Source organism: Echinococcus granulosus (assembly GCF_000524195.1).
Source record: "Echinococcus granulosus chromosome Unknown EG_S00057, whole genome shotgun sequence".
NCBI classification, from domain to species: Eukaryota; Metazoa; Platyhelminthes; class Cestoda; order Cyclophyllidea; family Taeniidae; genus Echinococcus; species Echinococcus granulosus.
Window position 1 is genome coordinate 420,837 of NW_020170437.1, and position 18,051 is coordinate 438,887.

At 40.9% G+C, this 18,051-nt stretch overlaps 3 protein-coding genes across 3 annotated transcripts; 1 reads left to right on the forward strand and 2 right to left on the reverse strand. All coding sequences in view use genetic code 11, as the record gives it.

Annotated features, from left to right (window-relative positions):
* Positions 1–570: 570 nt before the first annotated feature.
* EGR_06480 (rhoptry protein) lies at positions 571–14,225 on the reverse strand (the record flags this gene model as incomplete). Its single annotated transcript, XM_024495729.1, has 14 exons — positions 571–956; positions 1,894–2,068; positions 2,730–2,964; positions 6,029–6,459; positions 9,509–9,859; positions 11,023–11,136; positions 11,208–11,450; positions 12,072–12,195; positions 12,410–12,467; positions 12,769–13,067; positions 13,211–13,354; positions 13,456–13,811; positions 13,917–14,147; positions 14,184–14,225. The coding sequence occupies 14 exons, from the start codon at positions 14,223–14,225 to the stop codon at positions 571–573; spliced, it is 3,189 nt and encodes a 1,062-aa protein (XP_024349890.1).
* A 366-nt stretch (positions 14,226–14,591) lies between these two features.
* Positions 14,592–15,387, forward strand: EGR_06481 (hypothetical protein; the record flags this gene model as incomplete). Its single annotated transcript, XM_024495730.1, has 3 exons — positions 14,592–14,615; positions 15,132–15,217; positions 15,255–15,387. The coding sequence occupies 3 exons, from the start codon at positions 14,592–14,594 to the stop codon at positions 15,385–15,387; spliced, it is 243 nt and encodes an 80-aa protein (XP_024349891.1).
* Positions 15,388–15,807: 420 nt separating this feature from the next.
* Positions 15,808–16,693, reverse strand: EGR_06482 (ERI1 exoribonuclease; the record flags this gene model as incomplete). Its single annotated transcript, XM_024495731.1, has 6 exons — positions 15,808–15,969; positions 16,005–16,105; positions 16,137–16,272; positions 16,307–16,434; positions 16,466–16,632; positions 16,668–16,693. The coding sequence occupies 6 exons, from the start codon at positions 16,691–16,693 to the stop codon at positions 15,808–15,810; spliced, it is 720 nt and encodes a 239-aa protein (XP_024349892.1).
* Positions 16,694–18,051: the final 1,358 nt, after the last annotated feature.

Genomic DNA, 18,051 nt, shown 5'->3' on the forward strand with positions numbered 1-18,051 from the left:
GTGCATATGAACCCGGCAGTGAAAGGGAAAACCGATTCAGTCACCACGGCGCCAAAACTAGCTTAAAAATCAAGTTTATTTTACGCTAAGGGAAAGTCATCACAGCCAATCATAAAAATTTCCTTGGAATGGAGCTGGCTCGTCCCTGGAGGAGGATACAAATGCCACATCGGAAATTGGCATTAATTGGCTTGCATGAAAACAACAGTAACCCACCACCAACTGGGCTGCACTCAATAATGTAAAAATGCATTGTGCATCAAAGCTCTGGCAACATAAAATTGAATTTCAGGCCCATAAACGGATGAGACTGGGAGACAGTAGGATTCGGATTTGTGAAGCAGAAATTGATGAGTTTATACACAGGCAGACACTTGGAAAACACGAAAAATTCAAATCAAACAAGGCCAAACTGCTTAATTTATGAGAAACCGTGATTCATTGACTAACCAACATCAACTACCTTCCACGATGTCAACGCAACCTCCAAATCAATGCAAGGAAGAATTCCGTGGTTATTTTTTGCGCAATTATTTAATATTTTTTATTTGTAGGATACAACGGATGGATTCAAAAATAAGACTCCTTTCCCTGTTCTGCTTCACGCTGCTGCCTTTGGCAGGTGAGTGATTTAGCAACGATTTCGAGGGAGGTGGAAAGGCGGTTGAGAGGGGAATGTGGTGGTGCATCGCGATGTTTTACGTAGGCTTCGATCTCGCCGATCAAAAGGATCGCTTGCTCGACGAGGGTGTCTACCCTATCTTCCTCTGTGTATGCACCGGCGTCGGTGTCGTGCGGGGCTATAAGACGTGCGACCAGGCGCTGACCCAGGACCGCGAGGGTTTGACACACTCGACTCAGGTGAAGCCGAGGTACAGGAGCCTTATCAGTGGAGCGATCGATCACTCGCAAGAGGGCAAAAGTCAAATCAAACAGATCAAGCGAGCCCCGATAGTCTGAAATCAAACAGTGGGATTCAGACAAACAGTGCATCAATTTTATTTAAGGATAAATACACCATAGAGCATTTCTTTAAAATGTGGTACTGGTGCTAATTTACCCAGAAAGGCCCCCAATTTTCGATAGTAATAATGACTTACTTGTTGTCGGTTAAATTATTTCGAGATTGACGTGTTAAGAATTACCAGTGAGATTTTGCGTTAATGCCGAAACAAGTCACCCACACTTATATCAACTAGAAAGAAGTTGTGCTAACTAAGCAAATAGAGCCCATGTGCCAAGATGCTTCGGCGACCATCAATTCGTCCTCCACTTCTTTCGCCCCGTTATAAAAACGCACCACACTTTAGGTTGTTTGTTGGCTGACTGATTGACTGGCTGACTGACTTGTGATGCAAAACACTATGTACTTCAAGGGAACAAACACACGATTGGTTATCTCTAAACGACCCACTCACTACCTACCCCACACCTCGAAGACACGTACTACTCCATTCCCACAAAGCCATGCTTGCTTTGTGTGTATGGTGAAGTGTGGACGAAATTGTTCACTTGCTGAAGGTCAAACAATTACGACCGAGATCCATGTACTTGGGACTACCCGACAAAACTTGAAGATGTGCAAGAAAAATTTCTCTTTCAAAAATGGACAAGACCAGCAGTGAATCAGTTAATGAGAAGAAAGTCCTATTTTTACAGGACAAAATAAGACCTCATTCCGCAACATCTACCCATGGGAAGAATAGCACTTTAGGCTGGGTGAGGGATAATACATTTCCTCATCCTTGCCCTCACCTATTGCAAACCCCTCACATTGTTCTGTATGATTACTACCTTTTCGTGCCATCAGACAATAATATGCGAAATAGACAGTTCGGGAACACAAGTGAAATAGAAATTGAGATGGCTAAGATGTGAAAGCACAGAACTTACATCCTAAGAATATGTCTTGGGGTGGGGAGGCGGAGGGGGAAGAAAGTGCAGTAGATCGTAATGTGAAGGGGAAGGTGATAAGATTTCCAGCAGCAAGTTGGTCCACGAAGCCGACGGCACGAGCCCAGCGATCAGCCGCATCCAGCTCATCCAGCGGTGCGATTCGGTGAAGAAACTGTGGAGAAAAGCGGGTACGTGGTCAAAAGATGTTCAAACAGATGGGTCAACTATGCTGCAGTTCTGCCTATGCATGGATGAATAATAAACCCAAGGAAGTAGATGAAGCTGAACCGAATATCCGTGTACACCATCACTGATAGGGCCACTGGTTTCCTATTAGGAAAAGCATGTAAGAGCTCTTTAGTAACTCCAGCGAATGCTGCAGAAACTGGGGTAAGAAAGAGGAAGTTTGATGGCCATCAAAAAGAAGTGAGATAATCAAGCGCAGTTAAAGAGGTATGTATCGTTAATTAGGTAAAATTTGAGCATTAAATTGCGATTTTATTGCTAAGAATGAGCACAGCACTTAGAGTGCAAATTTTTAGGGTTCCAACTGCGTTTAGCGTTCAACAAAGGCATGAAAGGGTGGTCAGTTGGAAAAGGCCGAGTATTATCAATGTCACACCTTCAAAACAAATTACGAACTGCCTATGCAGCCTGACAAGAGGGCATCATAACAACTTTTGGTGGCCGAGGTCAAGGTCAGCCAGAACACTAACCGGACAAGCGCGCAAGAAATCATCCTTGCCAGTAACCAACACAAGGGGCCATTGCAAAACACTCGACGCTAAAGCCCATATCAAATCTGCAGCTTCGGTATCACACGCATGCCTTACCGTGTGAAGGGCAAGTAGCAGAGTGGGCACTGAAATGCAGTTCCAGAGACTCCGAACCTCGGGTGCCTGGGAGGACGTCAGGATGAAATTCACAATCGCATACCACGCCCCATCACAAAGGCTCACCAATTGGAGGACTTCCTCCAAATCACACGACGATAGCGGTTTCGCGAAGCAATCGAAAGGATCGTCGGTTTGTGGCGATTTGATGATAAATTGGAAACGATTTTTGGCACTAAGTCAATAATAGTAGAGGTCAGAAACCTGTTCGATTAAGCGAGAAAACGGAGGACTTCGTGAACCCTGTTGAAGAATATTCAAGACGAAAGAGCTCCTCTCTACTACCGTTAGAGTCGATGGGAAACCCTATGTGTAGACAAGTAGATAACGTGCATAAGATTACACTCATTTATCGCATCAGAAATGAAAATAGTACTTACTATGCCGAACGACAAATATATTGAGCACTTGAATGCTCAAGAAATTACGCGAAATTTGAGGAACCTCGCTACTTCGCCAATGTCATTCCGTCGTATTCTCGAAAAGCCTTTGCACGATATTAATGCGAATGAATAACTTTATTGAATTAGAACGGAGCCAATTTCAAAAAAGCCCCAGCTCATTCAAAATGTACGAACAAAATTCTGAACGATTAAAATGGCATACACTCATGGGAACAAAGCAGTGCCGTTCAGTTATCTACAAAATTTTAAAATATTTTCTATACAAGTAAAGAGAATCTCCTGCATAAAAAAGATTAGAATTTAGCGAAGAGTCGAAATAGGATGCCTCACAAACCACAGCACGCCCTAGAAGTTAATCAAAACCGATATTCAGAATCAAATGTCAGATTTTGGCGAGAAAAATGTGAAACACACTCGGCTGAAAAAATGAAATAGTGTTTCTCAACATATGATAGATCAGAAAATTTAGAAATAAATACCATCAAGTTAGTGATATTAATCAGTGGTTGCAGTGAGGGTAGGTAGGAGCGATGGGAGATAGATGCATGTACTTAAGCATGTGTAAACAGTGCCCATGTATGTAAGCGGGCAAAAAAGCGCACTGATTTATCTCAACTCTAGACCCATTAATAGGGGCGCTCAAAAGCTAGAGCATCTACCTATTGGCCTGGGCGCGAGACCTCCAGTTGAGCCCATAAACAGAGGTCAAAAAGTTAACACACAGACTGCTGACTAATTAATTCTGTCTAGATCGCCTGGTATGTATGCGTATGTAAATAACACATAAGGCGTCTTAAATGGAAGATACCATCAATTTAACCTCTTAACGTTCCAAAAAAGTTATGATTTGGTTCGGCGACTTCAGAACGGTGCCTGGAACTCCACTTATTGTGGAATATTTAACACACTTTGGTGACCCGTAATGGAGTGTGCGGTTTATGGTGCTGCTATTTAGTAAGGCATTAAGCCTAGCCAATAATAAAGCACTATTCAGCAAATGAATCGGCAAATAACAGTCACAGATGAGGATTATATTTCACAATTTTAGTCAGGCGACTACTACGCTAAGCTAGCACATTTTTGGCGCAAAATCTTCACCAGGGAACGGAAAAAGGGAGTTTTTTTTTTCAGAAGATAGGTCGCTAATACAGCTCATCAGCGGATCAAAAGCACAGAGGCAAAGTGGCGAAAGAAGACCTAATCTCCAAAGCCGGCACAAAGAAACGCCGACATGAATGCAAACTTGCGTAGCGCTTGAAAACTTTTTATCCAAAAGATCTTCTAAAGAAGTCGATGTCAGTGAAATAAAACAAGCCCTCAGTGGAAACGAAAAGGTGATGCAAAGAGCTGACAGACCTGGAGGTGCGCTATCCGCCTCAAGGGTGCACGTTTTGGATGGTGCTATGCCCTAGAACCAGTGCCGATGAAGTTCGTGTGAACAGTCTGCCCCGAGGTACCGGTGGCATGGACTTCTGAATAACTGTAAGTCACCAATTCGGAGTCAAATGATCTAAGCATTATTTCGCTGCACCAAATTCACAACATTTTAGGATTTAAGGGAATCAAAAGGGTGTAGAAATAAGTGTTTGAACAAACATTCCCATATCTAGGACAAAGTACTCAATTTTAATCGCGTAAATATCCTTCGCAAATAATCTTCAAAAGAAGCAGATGGATAATTTTGCCATTAGGACATGTAGAAATAGGTGAAACGGACACAATAAAAATACAATTTTAAGAAACTAACTATTTAGAAGTAATAACAACAACAATTTCGGAATGCATTTTAAATACCGTCCTCAACTTTAGGTTTAGAAATAAGGGGATCCGAGGGACCAGAGTTCTACTGTCTTATGCACATCATTTAAAAATATACAGGGTACTTAACGTTATAACACTTATCCTGCTATCGTCAGACCACAACAGTTCCTCACGGAAATGATCGACTATTTCGACTGGAAATAGGATTTGGATCCAGATAAAGCGCAAAAGAGGTGAATCAAAAACGAGCACTGCAATAAATGCGATCAAATGAGGCAGCTAAAAAGACCCCCTAAAGTGGTAACGTGTAATTGGCCTCCAAATGAAATTCGGCTCGCCAACTAGATAATGCGAAGAAACCACAATCGAAAAGAGCACAAGACCCACGAAAATTTCTAAAGTATCACAAAATAGAGAAATTACTAATCCAAACCAATTATGAGGCACAAGTTATTTAAAAAATTGGAAAATTATAGCAAACTGAACGTCTATGACAGGAGCACCTCTGCTTTTACAATGGTAAATATGCCATTATTACACTTTATTTGTAATAGTACATTTTCAGTGCATCACTGACACAATAAAAATATTTGAAAATGAAGTAAAAGTCAGTGTCCAACACTGACAATAATACAAATGAAAGTGTCCAGTCAATAAATTTCTACACTGGTGACGCTTTAAGGACTGGCTTCGAGGTAAAACGCTGTTAAATCGCAGTAATTTGGACTAAATCAAAGTGACCACTTTAAGGAATTCTAACTTGTCAGGTTGTTTAAGATTTGAGAACAAAATTGGTTAGGCAGTGAAAGCGATTGTGAGCATCCCAAAGAAGACTTCTGAATCGCTAAAACTATTATTAACTCCTCATAACTGATCAAATCATTCATTTGGATTTCATGTAAACTGAATTCATCAACAAAATCACTGTAAAAAGTCTATGGACATACTTTTTTTACGCAATATTCTTCTAGGAAGAAAGATGATAATTGAAAGATAATATACACTAACGGCAGACCCATAGAGATCGAAAACTATCACTGCAGTGAAATCAGGTCAAAGGTACATAAAACAGACCTTTCGTTAAGTGCAGCCACATCGATCAGTTTGGAGCGGATAAGACAGCGGGGCAATGTGATGACCACAGTGCCAAGCAGATCGGAGGGGAGGAAGTCGGCGCACTGCCTGAGCAGACGGCGCTCGCGGTCCTCGGGGTCGGAAAGGACAGCACGCAGTCGCTTGGCCAGTGGACACAAGACAGTGTCTGCATCCGGATCGGCGTAGGAGATAGGAGCGGTCAGAAGAGCGATACAGATGCGTACCAACAAAGGCGTGCGCAGGCGCTCGAGGAGACTGGCACAGGGAACCGTGAAGAACTCCAAGGGCAAGCCGGCAGGGACGCGGGGCAGGAGGAGGAGCGCCAGGCTTTGCACCACCGCTTCTGCATGCGTTCGCACCGCGAGCACCTCCTCGTCCACCAAATCCATCAACTGTGACCACGATGCTGCCTATGAGAGAATTCAGTCTATTAAAATACCAGCTAGTATCGTGGCCTCTGTGGATGCTATCAAAGCGGATGTTCTGCGGGCTTACGTGCACACACCTCGCCCATCAACTACAAGGTCCGTCTAATTGACTTGGGATAGATTAAATACCACAAATGTATCACATTCCCGTGGATCTATATGCGAGGTGAAGCTCAACGCAAATACAATAGTTGCGACTGCGCAACGCTTTTTATCCCGCAAATACAAAATAATAAATTCCGTTACCTCAACTCTCTAATAATGTCTACATGTATTAAGAAGGTTTTATCGATGACTTAAGATCATCGTAATCGTAGCAGCAGCAAAATTTTGGAGATGCTACACCAAAAGACTACTATAGGGGTTGGGAGCTTCATCGAAGAGATCAATGAAAGTGAAAGAGTATGGGCACCTTTGGTGTAGCGAGTGTGTGCACTGTCAGAAATAAAAACTGAGGTTTGGATGAATGTTATCTTTTTCACCCCTAATCCGACACACGCGAATAGCAGAAGTTACGACCGAAAGAAAAGCTAGCCAGCCCGCTCTCCACAAATACCGCAGCTCGTAGTGGTAGGTGCCGAATGCGAAATTTGGCACAAGGGTGTGTAGTTGTTGTTGCCACTGATGCTACTACCACTGCTATTGCAGCCGGTACAGAAGAGGACGTTGCATTGACAAGTGTCTCAGTTTGTGTGCTATACTGCGCCCAAAGTATGCACTGACCACCCTTGGTAGGTGAGTTTTGAATTTCAATACAAGAAAATGGTAAAGGAATCCCTACTGCATTTAAGATTACACAATAGGTATAAGAAAACTTAGGACAAGATAGTTGTCTTTGAAAGCATGAATAGTAAAAATAATTTGGAGCATATTTATTAAATCCATAAAATCATTAAAATCGGAGATATAATTTGACAGAGCATAAGATATTCATAAATATGACGATGATAAGGAATGGAAGTTATCTTTGCCCAAACACTAGAAGCCGAGAGCATTTCATGAATTCATTTATTTTCCCCAGGAATGAATGTTTTTAAAAAATACTTGGAAATTTGAAACAAGTAAAATACCTGTAATACTTCGTTCAAGCGTTGATTAGCTGTACTCTTGAAAGTGTTAATTATTTAGTAAACTAATGTGGACTAAAATTTGTTTTTAGGAACAACTGGTTCCCCATTTATCAACAAAATTAACAAAAGTTAAATGCATTAATATCGCAGCACACCATTAGGGATTTCATTGACTACTCAATAATTTTATTATAAAAATACTATAACAAGTCATATTTACTATGTCAACACGGCACATATGCATTAAAAAGGCCTCTTAGCAATTCCCTGGATCACACCAAAAGTTATTCTGGAACGGTTCTCAGGATCGTGCGGCAGTGTATCAGGAATATTCGCAAAACCTTTGAAGATGTGATAAATTTAGTGAACAACTCAGTGTAAAAACGCCATTAAAAATGAGAAAACTGACCATGGATTCAGTTAGTTTCCTAGTAAGCCTACTGCTTAGTAGCGGTCAGATCAGATATGGTAAAGCATTTGTGCGCTATAGCTGTAAAAGAGGCCAGGCTAACCAGGTCTTAAAGTGATAAAAGTCATGCAATCTTGCTTAGATCACTGTGTAGGAGTGACACTTCACCGTATCTCTGTCCAGACACGGCATATTTGGCAGTCAATCGTTGTTAGTGAATGGCAATGCAAAAGAGTCAGTCGCCCTCAAAACGACAACCGAGTGCGTAATGAAGGTAAATGCTTGATTGGACGAGAAAGTGCTTATTCGAGCTGGAGCCTATTATTGCGTAAACTTAGGCACGGTGAATAACGCTTGGATATGAGAAACTTGGAAAACGAGTACTCTTACAATACAAACTAATAAGGACGTAGTCCATTTGAAGTTAATTAAAACTGCAGACAATGGTGTATTTCCATAACGGATTGGCTACACCGACAGGCACACATTGTTAGACATTTGGTTTGTCGATGGCTTCCACTAGGGAAACATGCGTCAAGTAAAGAAAAAAGGTGAATAGACGTCGAAAGTTGTACATAGACCAGATCAAAAGAGCAGATGTAAATCGGCTGAGATTTACACCACTTTATATCACACAACCAATATTACAGAGAATCAGACAGACAACCAAACTTAACCTATTCCTTAGAATTTAGCACTAAATGGGAGCATTTAATGTGAATTATCAACCGTATTCGAACTATTTATAAGAATGTCAAAAAATCATCACACGATTGAATATTTTCATGCAGAAAAAGCATGGAAGCACCTGAACTGTAAACGACTTCATCCATCATGGTTGAATATTTGTCGATTTAGCAACAAATCAACAGTTTTTCAAATCGCCTGTTGTCAACTTTCCTTTAACCCACACCACAATCATGAAGCCTACTCTGACATTTAGTGAAATTTTAATAGGTTAAATATGAAGATACACAATAAAACATGGGTGTACCAAGCTGATCACTTGGTTTGAGGTGCTTATTCCAATCGGTACTCCCCCATTTCAGGTCTTGAACTGTGCGTTTTCAAAAGGATTGAAGACATATTGGCTGCTTTCGTATGCAGATATGTGTATGTGAATACTTAGTTAAATAGTCGACTTTGCATCAATGATGTGGTTGTAAAACCGCTTTTGGGACTGGTCATCTGAAACTCAATTTTTAAATAACAAACGTAAATTGTTGGTGCTAACAAAGGTATTTATAAACACCAGCCATGTTAAATTTAGTATTCCTTCACATAAAATCATTAAACGTTTTATTTTTAACAAAAAATCTAATTCACCTCTTCATCTTGGGGAAAGAGGTCATAAACACTAAGCAATAGAAATTGGACTACTGCCTCCTAAGCAAATGAAAGGCACATGTTGCTCAATTTACGCAGACTCTATCTCCGCTGCATTTGATCTCATACTTTCATCAATGTGGTTTTTAGTGGTAAATAAACGCTGAAAGTGTCAACACGTGAACTCGGCTCCAAACGGATTCATTATGGACCCTTCATAAATTACCTGATCGAGTAGACAGACAAAGGAGTGGACCCAGAGTTTTTGCAGCCCATGGGTCGAGATAGTGGCATCCTTACTGTCGTCATCACCAGTGGTGACAAAGGTGGAAGTAGCAAAGAGAGCGATCTGAGCGGAAAGTGACACTTGGACGGGGTCAAGGTCACCACTTCTAGGCAGGTATCGCATCAACGCAATCCGCTGGTGGCTTTCACCTCGCCAGAACCCCTCCGTCTCCTCCCCTTCCGACGTCTCTGTCTCAAAAAGTGCCAGGAGTTCAACCATCAGCTGTCGCAGTACCGAGGTCCCGCTTCCGTTTATATGAACTCCAAGACTGTAATTCACGTGGCTGAGGATCTATCAATCGAGGTGAATGAGATACATACTCAACATGTCTTAAGAGGTGCTCTACTTATAAAAAATGGGTTCCAAGACCAAATGAAATTTTCGTGAAGGATTCTTCATACAAAACTGATTGATTAAATGCAAAGAATATTTCAAAATCACTCTCTAATGGCTACCATGATTTTTGCGAAATTCGATGTCTTGAGTCCGCGATTTGCATTTCACTGTAGTAATCGCAAGTGCAGCCTAACATTATTTTTGCGGCTGTCATGTTTTCTTACTTTATTTTCATGAAGCTAATCAATGTGATTTGTATTCATTTACAAAGGAATCCTTATTTTTTGTAAGAAACCGTGAATCTAGCAGATTCCAACTTCGAATTTTATAAACACTTTGCCCCACAAATTCCGCTCGAAAGGCAAAACTGTCAACAATAGTGAAGGTACTGGCATATTATTTGAAGGACAAATTGTACATTCTTATTACAAATGAGCACACTATTGTTTTATCGTGTGGCATGGAAAGTTCTGAAAGCTATGGGAACAATTGATAGGGTACGACGTAGCTTTGACTCGGTAGTCGAGTAATGTGGGAAAAGAAAGTCGATAACGTAGTCCAGAGAAATTTCAAGATGACTTTGTCAAAGCATAGTTTGAATAATAAGGAAAACTTGCCGAATTAAAGAAACCCATAAATTCGAATGTTCCATCTTTTTATCACAATAAAAAAGTGAACACAACGATGGCGTTGTATTTCCTACTTCGCAAATTCTACTTTCTTTCCACGAAATTGAAATAAAGAATCAACCCAACTGGTGCTTCAAAATATTGCTTTGACTCACCTTAAAAAAGCAAACCCCACTTTGGAAGAAGTGGCTGTAATACTCACACTTCAAACAGCTTGGAAATTATTCAGCAAATAATAATCAGCAACTCCAACTTCAACGCCGTTTTACGACCATTTCGAAAACAGAGTAGGTACACATCGTACGCAAATGATAGCTTATAAACAGGAGTTTAAAAACACTTTGGTGCCAAATCAAGGTTCAGTTTTATTTAAGTGCCAAGTAGAATCAGCGAGCTATTCAAGACCGAAGAAGAATTGATGGCCGGGTAACAGCTAGGACGAGTTTCTAATCAACAATCATGCAAAAAACGTTAATAACGTAAACTCACTTTATAGACAACAGGAAACAGAGCAGTTGAGTTTTGGATGATAGGAAATCGCATAAGTTCCACCAGAAAATCAATCGGTCGTGTTAACAACAACAGATCGGCGTCAATTAGGAACTAAAGATACAATAAAATTTGTGAAAATGCTCTACTTAAGCATTCAAAGTAACAATATACAAAAGAAGTACTTCTTTGGAAACGGTATTTGCTGCCCTGGGGTCGCGCCACGGTTTCTCAAGCGTAGAAATTGGTTTTAAGTCTGATAGTCCGGGTCCAGCGGCAAGGCGATTGAAAAATTTGCGCAAATAACACCGGAATTTCAAGTCTTCGGGCGCAAGCGGAGTAGAACATTCATCGGGCTTCTCGTGCAGACAAGCCAGGATGTCAGCCTTGACCTCTGGCGTAAGAAGTGACACCAACTCCTTCAGTAGCTAAATATATGTATATATATAGCAAGGAAAAACTATATAAGCGGTGGCGTAAAGTAAATCAAATTGGCTAAGAGAAAGGAAGCTTTGGAATAGTTATACTACCAAAATACAATCTGCATCCTGTTCAAGGAATATGGTAAAAATAAACCGAGATGATCGCAAAACTGAACTACCTTACAAAATTCGCTAATACACTGATTAAACCAGCTCATAGAATACCAACTCACAATACATCGGGAAGGGATGGCAAGTAATGGGTTCTCAAACTCGAAAAGCTTCTAAATGCCGGATAATACCAAAGCATATATGACGATTGAAGAAATATTGCAACGAGTTGTAGGGGAAACAAAGTTTTTAGCGTCGTGAGAACCGATAGGGCTAATAAGAACCTTGATCAAACGAATAAACAGAGAAAATTTTCAGCAAGTTCCCACTCCAAAAGACGGCAAATCTAAGCCAATGTGATGGGAAAGGGTCGAATTGCACAAGTTAATGATCATTGACTAGAAACCTTGCATTTTCATTGGTGCTTTTATCCAAGTACTCAATGAATGTATTGAAACAGAACAAGTTGTACTGAATGAAAAAAGGTAGCAAATTTAACCTAAAAAAGTCACACACATCTTCGTGATGATTAATTGGTAAGTTCCGTCTACGTAGGTTGCCCAGTTTTCGAACGAGTGCCAGAGATACATCAGAGTCTTCTATCAGCTTGGAGACTTGCCGTAGCAGTCGAGGAAGAACTCTGAAAGGTGATCAATCGAATAACTCCAACGTTTTCTCCCCCGAATTCTAAAGCATAGCCATAGATCAAAATGCATTTTTTGTGATTTTTCAAACCAAGTTCGACCAAACTAAGTGAAGTTTTACTCTTTGGTCACCCAGAAATAGACATAGACGTGAAATGGATGATAAGCTCCATTCAAGGCAGTGTAATTTTATAACAAAATATGACTCACTTCGCAGCGCACAAAGCATCATCAAAAGTAGCGTTCTTCAGAAAAACCAAAGCAAAATCTAAAGTAATAAAAGACCATCAACCAGATTCGTCGCCAGGATGATGCAGAAACCATAGTAAGAACAGGTGACATGTTATGCCCAAGCAATTAAGTGACTTTCGCATTTACTAAGTTGAGTGAGAAATTTGGACTCAGGTGAAACTGTTTTAAAACTTATACATAGGCAAAATGCATAAATACATTCAGATTCTTACAATAAACGCAGAGACAGCTTCCGCTGTCACTACAAGCAATTCGTTATCCAGGCTTAAAATGGAGATGCGCATAATAACGTTCTGACAATCTCAATAACTGCTCACCTTTTACGAAAATACCACGGTCAATAGCCCATGCCATCAAATCAGCATGACACCATTCGAGATTGGTTAGGTGAGGAACAAGAAATCGTTGCAGGCACGCGAGGTCACGCACGGTGAGCCGTCTGTTCCACATGGAGGGAAATTGGTTTCCAAATTCTGGCAGACGAGGGAGGAGACGGCAAGCTCGAGCAAGATATAAGTTGTTAGCCAGGTTCATTCGAAGCCGCAAAGTTCGGTCTCGAAATTGGGGAACGAAATTCGATAAGTGTGGATGTTTTAAGCTAAATTTACCGCACACCCTGGAAATGAAAATGCTGAAATGCCTCAAAAATAATGAAGATTACTTATCTGTTAGTCAGCCCTATTTATTTCACAAAAAACATCTTAAGCTATAGATCGCACGGCTACTGAAGTGTGCCACCTGTAATATGAATATTCTTACTTGCAGGATTGGTGAATAAAGGAAAAGGCACCCATAAGGAAAAGTCCGAAATCGGTGGTTTTCATCATTTGACCTTCGTCATTAGGTTCCGATAGTTTTCCAAAAGACAACTCGTATATTAAATTCAGGTCGTTCAAATCATGACTAGTTGGTTGAGGGTTACAATTTGAGATACTGCTGAAACTTTAAAGGCACGTCTAAGAATGGGATAAAATTTGGTAAAATAGGAAGAAGGAAAAGCTTACAGATTACCCGTCAGTGAGAGGCTGCACAAAGCTTTATCTACAAGACGAAGAACAGAGACAAACACAATTTCCCATGAGCAGATTTCGGAGCTGACATATACGAAGTTTTCAGACATGAAGGGCCAGTTGAGAGGAGCAGAGGAAATTTGGCTTGCAAGAACGTTTGAAATGATTTGTGCAAGCAATTGCTGCGAAGGAAGGGCAAAACATTCGCACCAAGACAGCAAGCAGAGTTGAGCAAGAAGGATTTCCGTTTTCTCACTTCGCGGTACGCTAAGAAGATGGGTAAGGAAGCCACCGAAAAATTTCTCCAGTGGTAATAATGAGGTTTCACCGAGTTTTGACACTAATTCAGACTAAAAAAGTGATGTGGAGTCGTCAGTGAATGCATAGTGGTGACCGTAATTACATTACATGGTGAATTATGTTAATTTTGTACCAGTTATTGAAAACAAACGCACATCAAAAAATATATCCATTATGGGCAGATTTTCCATGAACGAGAACAGAGAACTAAGCGGAATCTCTAAGCCGGTTGAAAGCCTCACAGATTCTGAAAGGCAGTGCGTCGTCAAGACAGTGTTAAGACAACGGACAGAAAGAATTCGTAATTCTTCATCACCAAATTCACTTAGGCGTCGAATACACTCTTCTCCAAATACTTCACATGGACATACATCGGCCACTTTGGCCTAAAACGAATTCACGTCATGTACGAGTTGGCATACATTAAAAAGTATGGAAAAGTCCGAAGGCATAGTCCCATCCATGGTATTTTGATTTAAAGGAAGAGGTATCTCATAAATAGAGAACCGATGATATCGAGTACCTCGTACTTCCGGAATGAATAAGAAAATATTACCAACCCTATGAAGAGAAATGCTAGGGCTGACAAATGAAGAAGTAGCCAATTAAAACCAGAATTCAAAACTTTTACAAGGCCACTGAAATCACACTTTTGGTCAAAGTTTCAAGTACAAAATATTTTTCTCGCAACAAATACCCAAGCTTTCCACTTGGTGATTTAAACTTTTACAAATTTCTTGGTATTTTGAATAAAAAGTTAATTATTTGATCCGACAGAACTCTCTTATTAATTCGATTCGTTAGCCCATTCCACATTGATATAATCGTGTATGACATGGTGGTGTAGAACCACAGTAAGCTGTTCGCCTGATTTAGACCGGTATTTTCTGGAGTTTCTTTGCTGATTTGTTATAATTAATGTATATTTGGCACGACATGTGTACTTGGCAGCCAACCGTCAGTTAGGTCACGTTCTTATAGGCTAAGTTAAAGTACAGCCGGCAATGATGAATAAACCACTCTTGTTACCAGAGGTTTTCTTATTAATTTACTGTAACGTAAATGATTACCCGTTACATAGCAATGTTTAATTTGTGATTTGAGTGTTTACCACTTCACAAACTCAGTTGAATAGAATTTTGTAAATTCGCAGTCAAGTCCGTGTAATAGAAGTAGGATGTTGACTATGCATTACGGTTCCCTCCGTAACCGATAAGGTACTAGAACAACTATGCAGGCTGGTCAAATTAATATTGCTGTTACCATGCAGTCACCAAACGGGCAGCTTCTTCACAGTGTACGTGATAGCACTAAAATTGCAGGGCAGCGGCACTACATCTCGCAGTCATTGCTCTCACCATCTTTCCTAGGGTGTTAATCATTCTCACCCTGAACGGGTCCAACAAATGTCCTTTCAAAAGAGTGCAAGCAATTTCAAAAAGGGATTTGCCGCTGCGTAAGTTCATAAGTGTCAGGCTTTCATCCATTACTAGGGGCGTTTTGATGGGCCTGAGTTTCCTTGGGTTCTTTGCTTCAATCAAGTACACGGAACGCCTCCAACGGGAGCACTGGCGGAAGAAACGTGAAATACTACGCCAGAGGGAAACATCCGAACGTGGCTCGTGACTTCAACTGTGGTCCTTCTTCACTGTTTTGTAGCAGATCACCTCTGCTTTTCAGAATTGTGGGATGGAAAGTCCTACTAATAAATGCACATAGTGAGCCCGTGTTTTGCCTGAACAAAAGTGCGTACCCAACCCTGTCAATATTTCCTGCGGGCTCTAACAGCGTAATTGGGAACAAGTGCTTCAACATTCCGTGCTACAAACGCGAAATAGCAAGCACTAACTACTTGGTACCACGGCGAAAAATTACTTACGATTAATTAGCTTCTAATGCCTGCAAGTTCAACAAATCAAGTTTTATTAACAGACGCAACAACTGCTTAAATGACAAACCGTGACACTACGCGAAGCATATTGTATCAAGTCCGAAATTTTGCAGTTTTTACCAGCATCACAGTGTGCAAAAATACGCAGATGTCCGTTAACTTAAAATAATGCGGTTCAGAAGGGCCGCAGTGTTTCGGGCGTCGGCGATGCCACTGTGAGGTCGACCCCTGAAGGTGAGTCCAGCAGCATTTAGCGCATCCTGGAGACAGCCCTGGAACCCCTGCTTTGGCCCTATTTGACCAGCTGCACACCATTGCTACAACAAATTCATGGATATATTTTATAGCCTACCTTAAACACGGCCTTTAAATCGATTCTAGTAAGTAAATCCACCGGAAAAGACAGTTGTTTTCGTTGGCACTCATTCCAAAGGCATGTGCGAATGTCCCAGTCTACTGTTCCACAATCACAAGTCAAGCTCACCAGTCCAGGTGACGAAGACAGCAGCGTTTGGACTATCCAACTTAAAGGCGCAATTAAGTTCTTTTTTCTTTAGTTTTAGCCAGTTTTCGAACTCCTTCAAAACATGCCGCAAGTCAGTAGATGTATCCACAGTTCGCTGGAAAGTGGTTCCCATAGGAGTTATAGCAAACCTGGGAGATCCCAGTTAGTTTTTTGCAGAAATCGCTGAGTATGGGACTTTCAGTCGGTCGAACGTATCGATGAAATTCCTCAATGATCTGTCCGGTTTCCGCCCGAACTACCACCACAGGGAACTCAACTGGACCATACACGTGCCATTCCCAACTTACTTATTTCCGCCTTAGTGTCAGATTTTGGTTTTATGTCACACGTGGATTCAAAATCTAAAACAAAGTACCAGTGTACTACAAGCTGGGTAAAATGAACCAAATCACTTTGATCTGTCTTCGAAGATAAAATAGCAGGAGGCACAACATGATGTACACAACCAAGAGATCTAAAATATGGGAGCGTTATTCACTTGACTAATACTCTGCAAGTCTCAAAGTTTGTTCCATTGATCTAAAACTGATAAAGTTACATGGATTTGACGCGTACTTAATTCAGTCCCTGGTCCTGCGGAGAACCACATCCAAGTCCAGAAGGTCAAGTGTTTTAACTGCCCGCTAGAGTTGGCCAATGGTTTATCAGTATAGGCAACTAGTAAAACGACCTCGAATTACTATGTGCATGGAAGGAATTGAAGAATATCTAGCGCCATCAACCGAATTTGTCCTAAACAGATGGTACTTAGGTAAATGATTATATGCTTCTAAAGGGATACTACAAAGGACTAGGAGATAATTACACGTAATTATACTGAAGCATATGTAGGGCAATACTCGTTGATTTCCTCTTCCCTAGTCTTCGTACTCTTAGAACACCTAGCTCCATTCGACTTAGACATGTTTATTCGGTTAAGTGGAAAGGAGAATAAAGTACAAGTTCAGGGGTTATGGACGCTGAAGCTACCTCCTGGTTACTCGACATTTAATTAGCGTCCCGAGACTACCTGAAGACGAAAGAAGACACAATACTCGGGCGGAATATATATTCAGCACGGAGAAGGTGTCTGGGCTATTGGCACGGCCCAAAAGGCCAGCCCACCCAGCGAGGTACAAGGGAGTTGATTCAAAGTTCAAAAGTGGCGCCTCACCAGAACCGAGGGGTAAACCACTATCGTATTACATTTACGCCTTATTCACGAGGTTCGACTCGTATGCCCGCCTCCTCTCTAAAGGAAACATTAAAACAACGTAAAAATTACAAATAGGCCACTCTACCGGATAAAAAACTTCCGTCTCTATTCATGAACTTAATAGGCACGTTTGATCGTAGGATGGGCAAGACCACGGAGTTGTACGTAGTCTACACATATGTGAGTCATCTAATACTTCCCTAGTTTATTGGAATGGAAATTTTCAAAACAATAGCTTTGATTAAGTCACGACTCTATTTAAAATACATTAGGAATGCTGATGGATAGCTAGATTTATTTGACTTTACCTTATCGAAACAAAGAATTCAAACGTATCAACCGCTCTGAAGAAGAGCTATCGTTTTTGCCTTTTGCGTGTCAAAAGCTACAGACCCGTTTTTTTTCGTTAAAACGCTACGAAGTGGATTGTGCCGCATTATCGTTCCAATGTCGACTTCGGTTTTTTATCCTACCAAATATATGCATAACGGGTTCAGATAGATTATGAAAGGCAATGATTAGTTTCTTCCGTCCAATTTTGCAAAATAAATTCGCCACCTTTGTCGGTAGTCTTTGGGCAGTATATATTACTTAGGTTGCTATGGGAATGTGTTAGAGGTTCTCAAATGGGAACCCATTGGCTCTCCTAACCTATTTCAGTGTGGTTTCATCACTTCA